General features: G+C 39.4%; 1 protein-coding gene across 1 annotated transcript in view; it reads right to left on the reverse strand.

The window, feature by feature from the left end:
* Window positions 1-13,757, reverse strand: part of zfpm1 (zinc finger protein, FOG family member 1) — a 111,344-nt gene extending 97,587 nt beyond the window's left edge. Inside the window, exon 1 of the mRNA XM_088939068.1 lies at window positions 13,355-13,757. Within this exon, the coding sequence (XP_088795194.1) occupies window positions 13,355-13,394 (40 nt within the window). The 5' untranslated portion in view covers window positions 13,395-13,757. The remainder of the gene's footprint in view (window positions 1-13,354) is intronic.
* Window positions 13,758-20,958: the final 7,201 nt, after the last annotated feature.

Here is a 20,958-nt window from a genome sequence, read left to right on the forward strand (position 1 = left end):
ATTTTACAGTACTGCGTATAATTATTATCAGTGCATTGCAATAAAAATATATTATTGCTCTGGAAACTACCCAAAGAGCAGCAATTAGATACATTCTGAGACTTAAAGAAATGTGCTATACTGACAGACATAAAGTAGCTGAATCTTTTTAGTCTTATGAAGGGACACTAATGGAAACCATGTGGTAGTCCATTTAAATCTGATACCAGGAGGCACTTTTTAACACAAAAGGTTATTGGACTCTGGTACCTGTTAGGTATCAATGAGCCATTTTGGTGGGTAAAATGGATGATACCCTTGGATTAATAAAATACTAGTTTAGATGAGCCAAATAGCTCTAATTTATTACTTTTACAGTATCCGTTTAGAAGTACCTCAAGCTTACCTTGCTTGGAATAAACTTAAGACTGACCTTAAAATCAACAGATGTTAAAAATACTGGCTATCTATTTTAAATTAATACAGTTGAGGTTATAGAAACACAAAAGGATCAAATGTATGCAATCTGAGAATTATGTTACCTTGCTCAACTCAATGCTTCAAATCTGCAAAAAACATAAAACATCATCCAACTCAAGTTATCCGAGTGCGGAGTTAAAACTAACCAAGCTACTGCACACAAGGAGGGCCAAGGCAGCAGTGTGTCCCACACATACAGTAGTTTATGTAAAGCACTATTCCCCATCAGCGAAGAGAAGAAAGTATATCTTTACACAAAGGATAGTGGGAGCATGGAACATGCTACCCAGGCATGTTGCTGAAGCTGATTCATTGTTTCCTTTCAAGAAATGGTGGGACAAAATCATTTGATCTACTAAATGTCAAAGGAGATAGATGGGTCACATGGCCTCCTCTTGTTCACAATTCTTCCTATGTTCTTGAGAGACTTCACTGCACATTTACAAAGTCCGTCTTCTCGGGTTAATAAACCACTGTGGAAGTGCAGTTTGGAAAAAGCACTCGGGCTGATATCGGAAGCATGGCAAGGAGGGCTGCCCTCCAGCATCGCACAGCTCCCATCGGCCTGCATGTCATAAATAAGCTCAACCGTGATGTTTGCAGAGGAATTTACACCCGAGAAAGGCTGAACACAGTAGTACCAATCGCTTTCTTATCGCCTACACCACCCAGCAGTAAAGACTTGTAATAACATTATTGTTGTCCTGTGTTCCTTGCAGTCTGACTGGCTCTCAGCCCAAATGCCTTCCCACCCCACAATCAAGACTTATTATAACATCCAGCAAATGGTAAAAAAAATCCAGACACTTACTGCACAGGCAGCTATAAATAAGATCTACAGCCATCATTTAGAAAAAAACAAGTATACATGGTCTACAGTATATATTTCATAGCTCCTGTGGCATCAAATATTGGCTAAATGTGATAAAGTACATTTATAAGGAAACTATAATGAAAATCTAGAAGTATTTTTTTTTAAAACTACTTCTCATTGTGTACATGAACTGTATATAATATTTCTGTCCTGCAGTTACATTCGGAAAGTACCCACAAAACCTTTTCTGCAGCATTTTGGATTGAGATTTCTGATTTGTTCACCCAGATTTCCATCAGGACATTTCAGCAATGTATTTAATGTTTACCTAATGAAGTATTTCCTTTGCTTGTCCTTGAAACATCCAACAGTTGCCTGGTGACACCTTTTCCTTCTTTCCTTATCTTCTCCGTCAGTTGAGTTACAGTAACAGTCCAGTTCCTACCACCACTGGCTAGTATCCTGTCTGACAGCTGGACGGGGTGGAAACTGAGACGCACTTCAGTGATAGGCGGGTAATGGCAGCCACTATTGAAATTCACAGCCACTGTTGTAGGCTCTGAGATCATCACCAGCTGTTGCAGAGAGGAAACATTTTTTTACCATGTCAAAACTTACACATTTCATGTGTGAACAGCTAGTCTGACATCCTTTGCCTGACCATCTTGTCAAAGCCCCGGATTAACGCGTGTTCAAAAACTCATCCTCTTATTTCATTTCGTCCCGGTACTCCATCTGGCATCAGTGCGCTCCGACTGCCATTTTCCCTACATAACAGGATATTGCCTTCACACGTTCAAACATTTAAAGAATTTACGATGAATAACAACACCCAAGAATTAAGTGTACTGAAAAATGCTCATATTTGTAGTCATAGCAAATTTGGCTCTACCTGCTTGACTGACAGCCCACCTCCTGGGCTTAAGACAAGGAGGATGAGACCCCCCTACAGAGTGAAAGTGAGGACACATGAGATAAAGGTTTTTTGAGGAAAAAAAGTGAGGAAATGTCATCAGGAGTAATTATGATCTGGTTATTGCTTTTAAAAATGGACATAAAAAAGCACTCCTTCTAAGGTTTAGGCTATGTGGATTTCATTCAGGGTATGGTGTAAAATCTTGTTCAAAGTGACATGCTCAAAAATGAAAAATGGATATAAAAAGTGCATTGGAGATGTAGTATAGTTCTGAGCAAAAGTCCTAAGACACAGGGAATACATTAATGGTATTAGCTGCCAGTTTGCTGAAACTGGTGTTTGCAATGAAACAACACTAGCTTTAACCTTACTTTGAAATTCATTTTCCCCACTCATCAGAATGAAGAGACTGCTAAGCATTGCTGCCTAAATGGGTTATGTCTTTGCTTAAACAAAATCAGCAGTATTCTTCAAGTCTGTATCAACTTTCAAGAAATGTTATCTATTCCTCGTTCGGTCTGATAGGTTTAAGATCTCCGTGTTCTCTCAGGTCCTATGTTCTCTTTGGCTCTTTGATGGTTTTACTTGCGCAAGTCATTTTATATTTCAGTGTGCTGTCTATACATAGAATTCATTTGGCAACCGTTTAATTCAAAAGCACGATTGTGAGTTCAGAGATGCAGCAGACAGAGTCGTGAGGCAACAAATATTTCTGAGCTGTTCTGTATACATTTAAATATCTAGTTTGTCTTTCAGCTTTTGTTTCTGTAGTCTCTAAATAACGGTAAAGTTATTTAACCTGACAGATAGTGAGTCAGGAAGAACAGAAAATATTCTAAGTGATTCAGAAATTAATATCCTACAAATTACTACCATGATCTCCTAATACAAAATCAAAATCAAGGAAAATGTGCATTGATGCACAAACGTCATGTACATCCGTCAGTATGCAAGTGCCACAAGGGGCTACAGCTCAATAATCTGGCTACAAAGCTTTAATATGTATTCAAAGTTCAAAACTAAAAATTAAATGTTTTTCCTTTTTTTCTTCACAGACAGATAACAACAGTGACACTCTCACAGGGAGAGAATCACAAATGATTAAAATCTTGCTCAGACTCACTACTGAGAAGAAGTTGCCTGATCACTCCCTCCAGATTAAATCTTATTGCGTGCATTAAGTCTATTTGCATAACTGTAAGGACTATAAAATACATTAAGCTCTGGTTACACACCTTCTGTACAAACAGTGTTGAAAATGAACATCTCTGCATGTCTTTTTATAGATGTGCATACATATCTCCATTGATGCTGATGTGCAGGTAAACCACATATGAAACAATGACACCAAAACAGGTGCAGGTTATCGCAGCAGTGCTCAAATATTTGGCTTTTATTTTGTGCAAAAGATCTTAAAATACAGCAGAAAAGTATAAAAAAGCACATAAATAAGAAAAGGCATGGTCTATACAGCACTTTTCATCCCAAAGGTTAGGAAACCACAGAAGTTCAGCTCCCACCTGGGTGACACACAGCGGTCATTCCGCACAAGCAGTCCCAGTGCACATCAGACCAGGCAGAGAGAACCGCACACAATGGTTTGATGCTAGGCATTTTTAAGCTCTGGAAATTGCATGCCTTTGTTTTACAGTTTCCACTGCAAAGAGTGTCTCGACTTTCATCTGCCATTTCATCGATCTACTCCAGTGGTTCAGCTTCCAATATAAAAAGACTTATTTCTCAGGAACCCATTTCTTCAATGGCTTCAAATTCTCGAGCATAAAAATGGAACCATCCTCAAATTTAGCAGGATCAATGAGCTCTCTAACCTAAAGATTTTTGCTGTTGGACACTAAACAAATAATTACTGAATCACTGTGATTCACAGGATGTTTTGCATGTGCTGCGACAGTATAGAGAAGGAGAGAAAAACCCCTCTTTCTGGCATGACCAAAAAACGAAACAAATCATAACCAAAATTAACTGCAGTCTTTTTAATTCTGTGTAAATATTCTTTCTGGTGGATAGAGGACTCGATCATATCTTTATAATAAAAACATATTGGGGAAGTCATTTCATTAGCTTTTATACAGTATCTTAAATCTGAAAAGATTATATGCTGCGTAAAGGTTAAAGCTGGGTTTTTTGAAAAGGGTAACAGTATAGACGCTATTGCCAGCAATGTGCAACCTCAAAATACAGTGTAGAAGGATGATAATTCAGTTTCAACTTGTAGTATTTGTTTGCCCCCTGGCATGGCCTGGTCCCTCCACTGATATTAAAATGTATTTACTGAATTTACTGAAAAACAAGTACAAGGGATAGAGCCAGCTACACCATCTGAAGATTTGGAGTTTTCTCTGATTGTGTGTTCAGATTGTTAATCAGTGATTTGGTGGGTCTGTGACTTACTGTGTTGCTGTGGACACTTTCTGTCTTTTCCCAGTTATGTTGAGGTTTATAATGGAATAATAAAACTTTAGGATAGCAGAATCAAAAGTAGGAGCCTATAATAAGGTTGCATACAGTCCTCTGCCAGTTATAGAAATCAGTGCTCTACTGTCCCAGTCAGGGCCTTTCTACTTAGGTACAGTGTACAGTATGTGACTTCTACTGCGGCAGTTTGTGTTTTTTGGAACTGTGATTGAAACTTGGGAAGGTGTGGGTGGTACCTCTAAAGGTGATGACAGATGAGCAAGGGGATTTTTTACTCTATTGCTTTCAGGAGAAAAAAAAACATCCTTTTTTTGAGAGCAAAGTTTTATCGGTACCAGAGTTTATAGTGCAATGTCAATAGGAGCCTTGCTAGTTAGACATTCTAAGAGCAGGGTCCAAAAGCAATAGGAAAGGTGCTTGCAGAAGGAGCAAAGCACTAGATGTTCCAACTTGAAATTAATGTTTTAAATTACCTACGTGTTACCTGGGAGGGTTTCAGTACTTCAGACTTTGTAGTAGTCTGTCTGCTTACACTTTTATTAACTTAGAAACTGATTTGAGCAGAATTGACTAAATAGGATGTGCACAATGTAACACATATATAGTACCCATCCTCTTTAGCAACTGTTATTCACCTACACCTACACCTACACTGTCACAAAACCCAGTTACAATCCAGTTGTGTCTTACTGAAAGGAACAACTTGAGCAATTGGTTTTGCTTTGCCAGCTGATCTGCAACTGAACAGTTCAGAGTATGTCTCTATGTACAGCATAAAGCATGGCTACTCTGTCATAAATGTAAGCAGCATGACAAGGAAGAAACAGTTAAGAGTGGACATACAGTACTTTGGCCTTCTGTTAAATATGAACATAAAAAGATTCCAAAGGTCACTGCTCTCCACAAAAAGATGTTGCTAATAGTGTCACACTGACTTGCATCACACTGAAGCAGGATCAGAAATCATGACATAGCAATAAGCAATAAAAATAGAAAAAATCATGCACTTGCAAGTGCTCAATACCTATTTATAGCATTAAAGGTACTCATAATGGAAAAACAGAGAAAAATACTTCTTGCTTGAGTTGTAGTGCTGAACTATTATGAATGTCTATGCACAATTAAATACAGGAAGATTTGATTTAATCCAACAATCACTTTTCACTAGCAGTGCAATGTACACATTATATCACACACAATACAATAAATAAAATATGTTACACTGACATAAAGCTCTGTCACCTGGCTATCAAAACATAGAAACATATATCTGAAATGCAGATGTATTTCTGGAACCATTAAGATCAGCACCATTAAAGGTTCAGTCCTGCTATACACAGCGCCTGTGGTTGTGTGACTCATGTGCCCTACTGCACTACAGTCCTTTTTTACATTTCTTGTGTTTTAATATATTCAGAACTACTGCTATCAATGATACGTTTTCTTTTTCCAGTAATCACATCCTGCCCCATATTTAGCATCTATCGTAATAAATGTCTCACACCTGTGAAATTCAGCTAAGACTGTCCACATTAGTGGTTACATTTTTGGAATCAATATTAGCCTTAATTACAATTTATTATTACAAACTCCCAATTTCTAGAGTTGTCAACTTGGACTGATCCCAGCTAACGGCTTCTACCACCAAGGGGGAGAATTCAGACTGGGTGGACATGCCTTGTCATCATCTAGTTCTCCTCAGTTCAACCCCACAAACAAAACAGCAGGGTCAAGAATCAGAAGGAAGACAGACAAAGCTCTTCCTGTTCATTCCACAGGGCAGGTACACCATGGTAGAGACACAAGGAGATGAGAACAACAGAAGAGTCTGCAGCTGAGATGTGGCCATGCAGTTTAGTAGTTTAGTGAATCTGTGAATCTAACATTTCATCTCTTCATTTATTAAAAGGCTCATAACAGTACAAACAGTATAGCATGGGATCAGCACATCTGCACTACTCTTCACCGTCAATTAGGACAGGTAAATAAGCTGGTTAATTGACTAACGGGTACAGTTCAATGGGATGTGTGATGTTGTGGGAATCCGGCATGTTTCACATGTACGGTGTCCACTAAGTACCCCCGATCAGCAGGGAAGTGGAAGCACTGCTGTTGCACCCTTGAGCAAAGTACTTCACTTAAGATTACTCTAGGGAAATGTTCAGATGTATAAATTGATGCAAGTTTAAGTTGCTTACAAGTGTCAGTCAAATTAATATTTCTGGGATGAGACCTTTGCAGGTTTGCAGGATACTGTATTTGTTTTTTTAGGCCCACTGAGTTGTATGCTGCTTGTCCCAAAATGAAAAATACACATCATATTAAGGACAACAAGCATGTTTCCTGTGGAGTTAATTTGTTTGGAATAGAGAACATATATTGAAAAATTGCAACAAGAGCCAAGAAAAACAGAGTTAAAGGATTAAAATAAAATAGCTGCCTACCTCATGGCATTTAGGATTTGCACATTTATTAGCAGCTTAAAAAACAGATTTCTTATCATCTGCAAAAATGAACAGTCTTCAGCTGCAGTTTCAAATTAGTGTGAGAAACTACTTACAAATGTTACAACATTAGCCTGGGCTGTAAAACTAACAAGATCACAAATGAAAATGGTGTTGGTTTTCTACCTTAAAGAAACTAAAATATACTTCTTAATTCTAACAAAGGTTACAATACATGTGGAACAAGGTCTTAGAATTGTCTTGCAATGTCACGTTCACCCAAAGTATGGGAGTCAGGCCCAGTGTGGGATTGGAGGGTGTGAGTTCTTAAATAAGAGCTTGAGAAGGGAGCTACAAAGGAACAAGCAGCGGTTACTGTTTTGCTTAAAAGTGAAAAGGAAAAAAAAGCACAGTGTTTCAACTATGAAGACTTCCTTCTTTTTGCTTTACTATGTGAAATTAACCTCTACTGTTTCTTAAAAATCTACAGATGGAAAGCATGAATACTAGTGGAACAAACCCTATAGCAGAAGCCCAGAGTGAAGCCCATCAGCCTTCATAACCTGATATGTTCACCAAGCACAGGATTTTGGTATATTTATACTCTGTGAAACATATCAGGAAAGGCACCTATTGCTTAACAGTTTAATCCATTTCAGGAGCTCCAGGCTCCTATAATGAGGAAATAGAAATGTATACATACTAAATTAAAAATGCATTCAATTACAGTTTCACATCATGCATCTACTGTAAGTATACCTAAAGTAAGGCAATAAACTTGAAACTGGTACCAGAACCTCATGATGGCTTGTATACATGAGCCCAGAAGCTTTAAAAATCTGAAACAGCTTAAACTGCTATTTAATGGAAGTGTTATCTGTCTCCCAGAAATCATAAAAGAGCAGTTCAAAGAATATCATCTTATTTACTTGATTTTATTTCGATTAGTTGTTGTTCCAAAGACATTTTTAAAAACTACTCTTATCAGGCTCGAAAACATGCAAGCCGGCCTTTATAGATCATCTGTGAGGCAGCTACTTCAGAGTACTAGAGTTTCTGCTGAGGTCTTCAATTCCCCGATTTCCTTAACCCACCTGTCTCACTAGCGTGAATTTAGCAATTTATCTTAAGTTAGAACTGCTGGGTTAATTTTATTCTGGGTTGAGTCAAGACGTGGAGCAGGCAATTCTGTAACCTCTCTTCAAAATAACTCTTCCTTTTTGAATTCATCTGCGATTCACTCCCCCCTCCCAGCCCACACCACTACCTTGCCTGCCCACACCCCACTTCCATTTCCTTATGGAAGGATTTATACTTTGTTTTCCGCCAAATGATACATTAATATGAAAACTTTAAGAAAAAAAACACAAAAATCAGAAGAACAGGAAGAAATGGTACTTTATCGAGAAAAAAAACATGTTAGAACTATCGCTCACCATCTAATATCGCAGTACATTATCAGCAAAATAAGCCTGCTGCTTGCGCTGCTGTTTTTTTCTGCATGCACAAAGCTTTTTTTTAAGAACTATAAAACTCTTGAGATAATTATCAAGAAAAAAGTCCCTATCTTAGCTGTATCTGACATGAAATCTAGAGTAAGTAATACGTGGTATTAGTTTTAATTAAATTAATGTAGTACAATGCATGTAAAGAAAAAGAGGGAGTGATAGAGTAAAATGCATTCACACCTATCATCTAATTATACAACAGCATTAATCACATTAGCAGTGGAACAAATTGCCAAAGCACTAGTTTGCTGTTTCTCTTCGCTTTGTTATTGTAGTGGAGTCCCTCTCCAGTCTGTTTGAGTGAGATAAGAACTCTTATCTGAGTTGGCAATCATTATCTGTGCTGCGATCAGGCCTGAGGGCTTATCAAAAGTTCACATCGAGCTAAAAGCAGAACAAAGAAGGAAAAAAAAACACAGCCAAAGCAAAGCAGCTGCGTGAGGTTTTTCTTGTTTTCTCATGAAATTTGTAAATTAAAAAAATCCTCAATCTTCAAAACTATGCAACCACCACACAGTGCGTGAAGCAAACCTAAAACTGTGGCCCAATCAAGTGTGTATAATCAAAAATCGCAGACAACTATTATACACACACACACATATATATTCAGTTGTAGTCGCATCTGTTTTTTTATCAGGACATAAATCTGCCCTCTCTTCTATCTGTAGTTCACAGAAAAACAAAGAAACACAGAGCAGAAAAAGCTGAAGTCAGTACTTCGAAGCAGACGCACATAGACAGGAAAAAAAATAAGATAGAAGGAAATAATGTTATTTGGACCAGACAGCTAGACCAAATTCCTGAACCCAGCTAAAAGCAAGGCTGGTGAAGGGGGAGTTGTGGGCTAGAAAAATTCACCAAGCTCGATTTTTTTTCACCCTCTGTTCTTTTGGTAGTTGTTGCTAGGGTAAGCTGTCACTATCTCTATTCAATCAGCTCCGAGACTTATCAGTGTGATGGATCTAACTGAAGGCACTGCAAAGGCAAGGCAGAAAAGTATACTGTGTTTCTCAAGTCTGGACATTTTTTTTGCGTTATCTGGGTTGCCATCCTATTCTACTCTTATCTACTTTTTATTTTTTATTTTACTTCAACTTATCTAGATATGCCAAAGCCAATTCTAACCAAAATGACAAAAGATGAGAACGCTGGCCTCTGCAATTAAAAATTCGCATTCCATTTTAATCTCTCCCATCAGCCTCAGAAACCTATCTGCTGAGTGATCACCACCCCTCTTATCTAGCTTCAAAATCTAACTGACAGAAAATAGAACTCATAGCAGGAAGCTTGGGGTTTTTATGTAAAAGCATTTCATTATTAGTTCAGGGGGTAAATATCATCTACTGCAATCTTTCCTTCAAGTAAATGAGGCATATTTCAGTAAGCACAATCATGTGTATACACACATACAAACATATGTCTTCTGACTAATGCTTCCATCTGCTAATTCAGGATAACAGTCAATATCATGATCCATAATGCAACACAGCTAGCTAAAGCATTATGACTTGTGTTGAATGCTCAATTAGGCTAGTGCAATTAGCAAATTGATTACAGGTCTATATACTCTATTATTTGTGCTTAAAAAATATATACTAGGGAAAAATAGAACTTGGGAATGGACTGACACCTAGTTACAGGCCCACAGCAGTCTTTTAAGAGTATGGAAATGCTGCAAAATTAACATTGTAAGTAAAATAAAGAACTTCGACAATGGATCTGCAAGATGTCTTCAGATTGTTTTTATATCAGTGCTAATTTGTGTGCTAATTTAGCACACTTATAAGGTTCTAATGCCTACTTAACTGCAGTGGAGTGCAGAAAATGTTTTAATGCTAGATACTCTTACAGCAGAAGATCATCTTTGGACACCTGGTGTGTTTTTAGACCTCCTGAAACACAACACCCTGGTTCTGTGGTCAAATACCATTTGTCCCCCTTCTGTTTCTTCACATTCCCCTGTACATTTGATGCTAGGATGCTTGTAAAACAAAATCTGCCTACAGTATATTGTTCAGTGCTGTTTTAATCAATAAGGAACTCACACACAGTTCAAAAGCAGGAGGACAAGGTTCCTACAATTTAACCCACCAACCAGATACTATCTTCATTCTGCTTCTCAAACCTCTAATTCTCTAAATGTAGTCAAACAGGATTTTGTCCAAAAAGCCAAATGCATCACAACAGCTTCAGAACAAAGATCCAACTTAAAAAAAAATCGTGTAGCTGAAAACACAGGGCAGCAGAAGAACGCAAAGCTGCGGCAGCCTCTCATTCAGGTTTAAGGTGAGGTTAATACACATTACAAAGAGCAAGACTGGACACACAGGATACCTGCAAAAGGAACAGGAAGCAGCAGAGGTCAGTAACGCACAACTGTGAATTACAGGTACAGTACCATCAGGCCTGACACATCGATTTCACTCGGCCCTGCCTATACAATACCATCGCTGGATTTCCTGCACAAACAACAGAGCCAGCTGCTGTTAACTGAAGTGCTACTGGCATGAACTTTGACCGGCTGTGAAAAGACTGGACCTAAGAAAAATGGCAGGCAAAGAAACGCCACAATAAACTAAACGCTGCAGCTTCCTTCCCCTGTCATATACGTTTTTTGAAGCTTGCCCGGGTTAGTATTTGGCGTCTAGTGAATACAAATACGCATTTTTCAGCACCCAGCTCACGCCCCTTTTGTTAACATGTCCTGTAACTCTGGAACACTAATATTATCAGACACTGACCTTCTCTGTGTTTTCTTTTGTTTTAAATAGACAAAATAACATTTTTTGAAAAAAGGCAAATTACATGCAATTTATTCCAACAATGTCCTCTAGCGACTGTGCCCCCTGCTGTGACGGCTCCTTCAGGTATCAAGACACTTTCAGTCTTTAACTTCAAATTTCCTTAAACCCCACCACCCCGCAGGTAGCACCAGCGAGCATCCGTGTTAAAAACCCAGCTTGTATTAGTGCGACACTGAACATGAGCTGCAATTCAACCTGTAGCTATTTTTTTTCCAGCAAAGCTCTTTGATAAACCCTCTAGAAATCATGTTTTGTTAAAGAGGGGGGTCGGTTCATTTTTGGTTTTAAAAAAAAGTTTAACTTTCGTCTTTGCGGATTTTTACAGCTCATCTTTTCATCTTTGAGAAAAGTCAAGCTTTCCAAAGAATTGTTATTGCTCGACTGTTCTGAAGAACAACTTGTTCATTTGTAATGTTAACGTATGTGAAAATTCATTTCTTTGCCAAGACCTTTCTCCCCTCACGTTGACTTACATGAAAATGTATTTTTCTTCAGTTCTTGTCAGACTCAACCCTCCCAGATATTGCTACTGTACTTATCAGACCAAGGCATCATTTTTGGAAACAGAACTGAAACACGGACTGGCAGCAAAGCATACCAAGCTTTTAGCACTGCTGAATCCTTTCAGAGAGAGAGAAAGAAAAAAAGTCAAATTAATTTTATTTTTAATTTTATCAACTGTGAGATCACAGCACTGCGATAAAGCGTCGCACATTTTCTAGGCAGGAAGGACTTGTCAAACAGAGACCTAGCCAACTGTGAAAAGGCGTGTGAGAGCGCAGTCAGCGAGCATTACAGAGTTAAAGGGATAAATGAAAAAGATCCAATTGTAATCGCTATCGCTAAGTGAAATCAGCTCTCTGCGTTATCGGAAGGCCCCATCTCTTGGAACCAGAACTGAAAAAGGCAGGGAAAATGCAACGCCAGCCTCGGAGCAGCCACAGACAGAAAACAAATAAAAATGATCCAATTTTAATCTTTATCCGGGCTGTGATCAGATCTGAGCTTATCTTTCTTTCACATCGTCTTTTTTTTTCAGAGAACAGTGACGTTTTCAAAACAGAATAAAAGGAAACTTGAGATGCAGATCAACTGTGCAAACACTAACATTTATATATATATACATATTTTAAAAAGCGTTACAAATGTTAGGATATGTACATCTTACCCCCACTGACTGCTTAAATAAAAACCGCTTTTTAACTATCGCCAAGAGACATCTCGAAATGAGACTGTAGTGAAGACCTATCTTAAAAGTCGTGTGTGTGTGTGCGCGTGTGCCTGCGAGCCGAAGTTGAGAGTCTAATAATATATATTTCAGATGTTATTACATTTAGTCTCAAACCAGATTATCAAAATTTTGCATCTGTGATATTGGAAGGCAACAGGCAGGCTTTTAATAACTCGCTCAGCACACACACACCCGCGCTAAACGAAAACAGCTCTCCCACTGTAGCACGGTAACTTAGTTCTCACCCTTCGTCTACTATAGATCTAGCTCAAGCTATAGCCAGGAGCAGGCACTTTTATTCCCCCTGTTCTCTTTGAACTAAATGCGTTTCCCCGTCTACTCTCGGGCGGCTCGGCGTCCTCGTGTGCTGAAACTTGTTTCAGGAGTTCACACTTCGCTTTCACACACACCGCTGTCCTCTCCCCTCCCAGTGACGACGGTCTGCTCCTACCAGCCGTGCAGCGCTTATTACCAACCCACACAAACGCCGGGACATGTACAGTACTCGAGGGATCCAGCGCACAGCTGTGCGACAGTGCACAGCTGGCGGCACGGAGTCGCGCCTGTTCCCCAGCGAGACACGGAGGGGGCGCAGGCAAACGGGGCACCCAGCTCAGACAGGCGCACACGGCCAACCAGCCTGTCTCCTGCTGGCACCGACCAACCCAGCGACCACATCCCGGGGCGTTTCACGGACTCGGATCAGGAGGCTGCCTGGTATTAGAAAAGTGTGGGAACTTACGTTTGATCTGCCGGGGCTTGCTCTGTTTCCTCCGGGACATGGCTATTCGGTGTGCTCGGCTCTTCTCAGAAACTATAAAATTTCAGACGCAGCGCTCTCGGCTCCCCCCCAATATCCGCATGTCCATGCACTTTGATACTGTTCGGTACCTGTGGACAAGCTCGCTTTTACTTTTACGGCTTATTCCCCTGCTGCTGGGCTCCTGCCTTCGCTGCCGTCCACACGGTAGGTCCGCCCCTTAATTGTTCTTCTTGACGGGAAAACCAGCGGAGGACAGTGCCCGCGCAGCCTGCTGTTTACACTGGTATTATTATTATTATTATTGTGGCTCCTGCTGTTACCGCTTCACCACACCCCCGGTGCACTACAAGCGTGTAGTTCTTGAATGGAGCCAAGACGCCTCAAACGGTGGAATTGATGTGCGCTGCAGGCACGGCCCCCCGCCCCGCCCCCTTGCGAGTGACGTCACGCCCCCCCCCCCCGCAGATTTCATACAGCGGTTCCACACCGCGGCGTCCGCGCTCCGCCCCGGCCTCCTGTGCGCAGGAAACACGGCTTCCAAACCACACGGCCAGCGGTCGGGCTGGGAACCGAAATCGCTCAGGCGCCGCTGGAAAATAACCCCTTAGCGTGGCTAAAACGCTGCTGGATTCTCGGAAGGGACTCTCAAGTGAAATAGGTGATTTGAAAGAGAAAACGGGCCCTACCCAGTGCAGTCATTTTTAGAGAACCGAATTAAAACTACAGGACGTGTTCCCGTTAGTACTTGAGTCAGTGATGCTATGGGTGATACTGTTATTACAAGGAGAACATCTGCTTCAGCTGCTTGTGTACGTAAATGAACGCCAATAACATCAGTGACGATACCTTGTTAATCTGGAGTGTCAGCTACAGCGAGTGACAACGTTAGGATTAGATTCTCGCTCATCTAAAACTTCTACTTTTATGGGAGTTTTGGAATTCAGAATAAGACGGTAACATACTTGCCAAAACGCCGGTGATGAAAGTATAAATATACAGTACATGTCTATTTGTGATACTGTGAATATTAATAGAACATTAATTACAATAGAATGCAGGGCTCTGACCCATTTGCATTTGTCAGTGATTCCCCAATGTAGTTTCTCAGACTGTTGGTGAATTCAACGAAATCTGCATTTTCTTATCACTGTTTTTTTTTTGTACTTTAACAAGGTTGACAAGCTACATTCCTTGACCGCTGTCCACACGTCAGGCTGTAATGGATTCCTGAGTGTAGTTTCCCACTGCACATTTTGGCCATGACCTCTTCCCCACCTCCCAGAACCAACAGACAGGAGCCCAGCATGAGCGATCTCTGCTCCACGGCTCACCTGGAGCTGGTGGGAGGGCTTTGATGAGGCACGTCAGACCCATGAACATTTCGCTCCTAACCCTTGGCAACAAAGATCCGTGTTAATGGGTTCTGTGCGAAACCTAGGACCCAAACAATGATGGTAATGCCCAAGATATGTGGAGACAATATTGCTAATGTCATGGCAATCTGTTTCTTTGGAAACTAAAGCCCAGGTTTTATGCTGGAGCAACACACCAGACTGTGTTCAATTCTTGTTTTCTTCAAGAATACTCTTTCTGTAAACTCGTAGCTGGTTTCTTTATTAGCAGGTGCTTGTGATTTAGTAGCAGGTGCTTTTGACAGGTCATCTCGGAGCAGCAACACAATTTACTCTCTGGTGCAGAACACACTGCTATATTTTGGAGACATCCTGTATCAATACAGCTTGAACTTCTAGACTTTATTAAACATCAATTTAAAACATTAATGCATATTCTAAAACGTTTGTGGAACGTTGATTAAACCAAGTAATAATTTTGGAATGAACCTAAGACTCAAGCTCAGTGCAGGGGTGAACTTAGCATCAGAAAGTTGGATTCATTTTGAAAAGACCTCAGAGCAGGCTGTATCTACCCCCCCCTCAAGGCTCTTATGTTAGAGGAAAGGGTCAGTAAGGAAAATAAAAGCTTAGTCAAACCTGAATAGAGTATGGCTCTGTGCATCTAACGAAAGCCCTTATTCTTTCTAATGATTAACAAGCTCACTGGGGCGGTGCATTGATCATTGTCAAAAATCTCTTTATAAGCCTAGTCTACCTTATCACCTCTCAGACCAATAGTTCTGTCAGCTATCAGTTATTATTGAACACCAGTCCCCAGGCCTTCTCATCTCGATATCCCATCACAGCTGCAGATAGGCCAATATGTATTGATTGGTGGACTTGAAAGTTAAAGGACAAAACTTGATAAACTGTTGTTTTTCTGCAAAAGAATGCAGATTAGGAGCTGATTAGTGTTGATCAATGGCCCAAGATTGCATCAGAAAAAAAGTTTTCAGATCAATTTGTTTAAAAAAAGATGTTTTCTTTTCTTCATGTTTCCATGTATAATGGAGACCTAAAAGTAAATATAGTTCTTTGATAGATTTAGTATTTTTAGCTTTAATGGCTTGTTTTAGATTTTGTTTTCCTGTGCATGGTGTGTTGTGAGTGCCCATAAGATTGGTCAGATTAGATACAGTGTTCTGTATTTGCCATTTTGATTGTTGTATCTAATGTGTACATTTATCCTGTTGCTTTATTAACCTGGATCAGGTAATAAAAAAACATATTTAAAATTTTCCTACAGCATGCATCATTATAAGCTGGTGTAGAAGTCGTACTAGGTGATACTGTAAACCTTTACTGTTATTTCAGTATGCTTTGAACATACTGTAATGCCAGCTCATGATATACTGTACTGTACTGTTTTATACAGCATATATACTTGTAGTAAAGAGGTATATACATACTTAAAACTTTAAGTATGTATTAAATTATAAGCAAAGTAAGGACAGGGATGTATGTGTGTGGCCATACAAAAAAGCAAAATGAGTTCATGATCACTCAGATAATACCTAGAATATATGCCACGGGATTTGAAGGCATATAATCTTTTCATGGGCTTAGTCATATTTCCTACATGTCTCATTAAAGCTAAATGTATCCATCCATTCATTTTCTAACCACCTCTTCCAGTTCAGGCTTGCAAGGGAGCCAGAGCCTTTTCTGGCAAGCAGTGGGCACAAGGCAGGATACACCCTGGTCAGGATTCCAGTCCATCACTGGGAAAACTGACACAAACACCAGGGCAGTTTTTCCCGGAAGCCAATCAACTTACCAGTAGGTATGTTTTTGGACCATGGCAGGAACCCAAAGCACCCATAGGAAATCCATGAGGGGAACATACAAACTCCACACAGATAGTCCCCCCGGTCTGGAATTGAACACAGGCCCCCCAGTGTTACCAGGTAGAAATGCTGACCACGGCACCACTGTGTCTCCCAACTTTACATATGTTCATCATCATTTTTTTATATAAAGAAAGAACAGTAGCAGTAGAAGGAATACTACAAACATTATTACAATTAATTCATATTCAATCTTTGATTTGCTAATAACACCATTGCAATTTATACTTAATCGAATATTGTACTCGTTTAGATTCTTTTAAAAACGTTACAAGACAATACTGCATAGAGTACTCAAACAAATCCAGATGATGTAATACATGATGGCACACATGTAATACAGGGAGTTGCAGTCTGCAAGAACAATACAGAATGAAATGTAATAACTAGTACCTCAGCAAAAAGATATATTTTAGAGGACTAAAATACACTGAACTTGAACATAGCACTAATTAAAAAAGAACAGGGAAATGAGCTTGTGAATTAATGGTATGAAAATATTCACTCACAGCTTTTAGTACAGAGTCCAGTCTGACTGGTTAGAGTCACTAAGAAAAGTGCTGACACCCTTCATCTTCGACTACAACTGCCATATTTTATATTAATGTACAATGCCACAAAGCTTCAGAAATACATTTTCCCTCCCAGGCCTAAAATAGTTAATTCACTAGAAATTCCACTTGCTAAAATGAACAAGTTCAAATAAAGGAAACTTCACTGTTAAATACAGGATACTCAATAATTTGATGAATGACACTGTTAGAGATGAGTGATACAAATGAAGTCTATGTCTGTAAACCACTGTTACAGTATTTCACATTCTAATTAAGTGAATTCACAATATTTTTATATTTTATATTAATATTATATTACAATATTTTTATTATAAGAAAATCAAGCCATTAGGTTGTATTACATATTTTCCATATTATACCATTCAACCGAGTTCACAAAGCAAAATCTAAAGTAATGACAAAGAATATAGTGAGAATGTATGTCGTTTAACATTTAGAATTAAATGACAAAGTAGATTGTGCATTTTGGCTTAATGCTATGCTATTTTCATAGTATTTTTTTCCATATTTAGAATCGGAATAATTTAAATATGATAATAATCTTAGACGAACTTGATTTGTGAACTGTCTTCATATGCAGTTCGTAAAGCAAAGAAATAAGAAAAATGGTACAGAGTCCTCTAGTGGTAATTTAGTATATTGCAGTCTACCACTGTTTAGCTGTGCACCGCTAATTAAGAAATCAAATAGTCAAAATAAAATTACTACACATTTTAGAGCTTTCGGAGAAAGCAGAATTCGGATTATTAAGTACTCTAGGGCCCGACTGGCGTCAGTCCAAAAACTGAGGGGATAGCAGGGCTGTGCGGAAATTTGTATGTGTAAAATTGGTAGAATAACATTTGTAAATTTTTGTTTCATAAACCCCGATAACCGACACTTCTAAAATGGTAGGAATCAAAGTAACATTTTTTTAGCTTTTTTGCGTAAATACTGTAATGGAAAGTTTAAACGTTTAACACAACTTAAAAGTAATCGAATCTAGACACAAGCATACTTTCTCTTTTCCTTTTAACGTTGTCCTTAAGGAGAACAAATCCTGTCAAATGCGGCATTATCGGGTTCCCTTTTCCCTTCATCTTCTGGTATTTTTTCATGTCACTGTTGCAATCTTCACCACTCTTCCCCCAACTACTCCCTAGCTCTAATTTTTTTAGAGCTAATGATTTCGTCGGCGATTGAGTTACTGTAGAATGTCAGTTAACTGTAAGGGCATTTTTCTAATTAAACAAGCCAAGAATTGTATTTTCATATTATTCCACACAGGTACAGATATAAAGGTTTTATTTGTCAGCTTGCTATTGTCTTAGAAATCAAGCGTGTGTTTGACTGTCCTATTTCTGTATCCGTCATCTCTTTCTTGCTTTTTTTTGGTGTCTTATTTGCTTATCTTCTTAGATTTTTTCGAATACACACTAACACAGAAGATTTAGGACAGAAACGGCCGGTAAGAACGGGACAGATTAGGATTGCTCAAATTGTACCTTCTCCCAGTGCGATTCTTCTAGTTAACTAAATATACGAGCAGATAACCATCTCCTCTTCACAAACAAGTTACACAAAATAAATGAGGAAACCCTCTCAGAAATATACCAGGAGCCTGACATTTTCTTCTTTAAGGGTGAAGACTGCGCAGCTGGGGGGACAGTGTGTTTCCTGGTAAATCAACCTGAGGTATTTTTCATAGAATATTTTGAGCTTTTTCAGGTTATGTGAATCTAAAAGACATTCATAAGGACTAAGCATTCTGTAAGCCTCTCATCCAAGCAAATTAGTTCCAACCTGGTATCGGTACACCATGCAGTGATTCTGAATTCTTTGAAATGCAGAATTGTATATACATTACATATGTGAAACTCGAAATGCATATATGAACAGATTTGTCATCTAAACTAAATAAAAGTAACGATTTGAATCCCACACAAAGAAATCACAGAACACAAACATCAACATGGTCTCCAAAAATTCAGTAAACTGCATTATGTTTCCATCATAATTTCTGCAGCATTTTAATGGAGCTTGTTTGGTTTTGAATGGTCAATTTAAATAAATTTAAAAGTAAAATGGATCATTTATAGTAACATACATGGATTTCTGTTTATGGGTGCCACAGTGGACGCTAGCACTGGCGCCTAACAGCAATCACCCTGAGCATGATTCTGTCCTGGAGACCTGTCTATGGAGTTCACAAGTTGCCCCAAGTGTGAGTCCCAGGAGTCTTCAGTGGGTTATCTGGTTTTCTCCCACAGCTCAAAGACATGCAACATAGATTAATTGACATCTTTAAATTGCTCCCTGCGTGCATATGTAAGTGCATTGTTCATTAATGGATAGATAATCTAATATTATAATGTAATAATCTAATCTAATATCATTGTACCTCAGTCAGCATTTTAGTAGGATTTGTATTGACATATATACAATATACCACCTCTCTCTTAAAAGTAGCACATCGTGTTTGATGACCTAATCATTTCTCACTCTCACTTTGCTGTAATTCAATTATATTTAAGTGCACACATGCGTCCACAAAATGGTGCTTTCAGCAAGATTTTAGTTTTTTCTTTCCTCTATTCTCAACTAAGGGATGTTTATTGCCTTATAACGTCTCAGAGACTTCTGGTTTTATGTTTTGTGCTCTTGTCTTTTTGCCCTGGACTGTTTTGGAAGGCTCGAGAGATTCCTGCCTGCCTCGTAAAAACACGTACACCAATAAGAAAAGCTGTGTGGTAACCTGTTCCACCCTCTGTGCTCCCGTGGGCTTTGGCTTCAAGGATAAGGAGTGAGGGACAGCCCATCAGCGCAGCTGTCCAGCAGCGAGATAGATGTGCTGCAGACATTACAAGGTTACGTTCTTTCCTTTCAAGTGAGCTCAAGCGCACCAGCTGAAGTCTCGTAACATTGCTTTAGCATCCTGTAGCTCTTGTAAAAACATCTGGCATATCTCTTTTTTGGCAGTCCCTTTCACACCTGCTGGAAATGGGAGATGTGCTGTACCACAACAGGTTTGTCTGAGATTCTCGGGGCCTTAGGGATGATAGAAATACATCTACCTTGTACTCATTTCAAGCTGGAGGGGAATGGTTTTATTGTAATAGTATTTTGACATTATTTGAAACGGGGGGGGAGCACCGTGGGACAGTGATTTTCATTGCTGCCTCACAGCTCTTAGTCCCTGTGTTCAGTTCCTGGGGGGCTGTCTGCATGGAGTTTGTATGTTCTACCCGTGTTCACATGAGTTTTATCTGGGTGTTCTGGTTTCCTCCCATAGCCCACAGATGTTCTGGAAACTGGCTTCTGAGAAAATTACCTCTGGTGTGAGTGTGTGGGGGTTTCTGTCCGGCGTCCCATTCAGGGGGCACCCTGTCTTGTGCCCATTGCTTGCCGGGACAGGCTCTGTTTTTTTATATCTCACACTTCACATTCTGCTGGCTTCCATTTCACACGTGGTGGAAAGCGACTGGTGGCTGTTTAAATGTTGCTGTTGAAGCTGTTGACCTTTTCGCTGTAAAAATGAAAAATGGAAAAGCATGCGCTTTCCAGATAACAACCTGATCAGCAACTTCATTAATACTCGTCCATAACGTCAGCTTGTGCTATTGTTTGCCTTAATCAGTCTTGATACAGGTTGACACGCACCTGAAATGGTGCCAGAAGAAGCCCTAAGGGCGACTGGTCCCAATTAATATTCTACACATCCCTATAATTGCTCAACTTCATCTCATCTCAAAAAGGCTCACTTGCAGTTTTGTTCTGTTGGTGCTATA

Source organism: Atractosteus spatula, chromosome 21, assembly GCF_055471065.1.
Source record: "Atractosteus spatula isolate fAtrSpa1 chromosome 21, fAtrSpa1.hap1, whole genome shotgun sequence".
Taxonomy (NCBI): Eukaryota; Metazoa; Chordata; class Actinopteri; order Semionotiformes; family Lepisosteidae; genus Atractosteus; species Atractosteus spatula.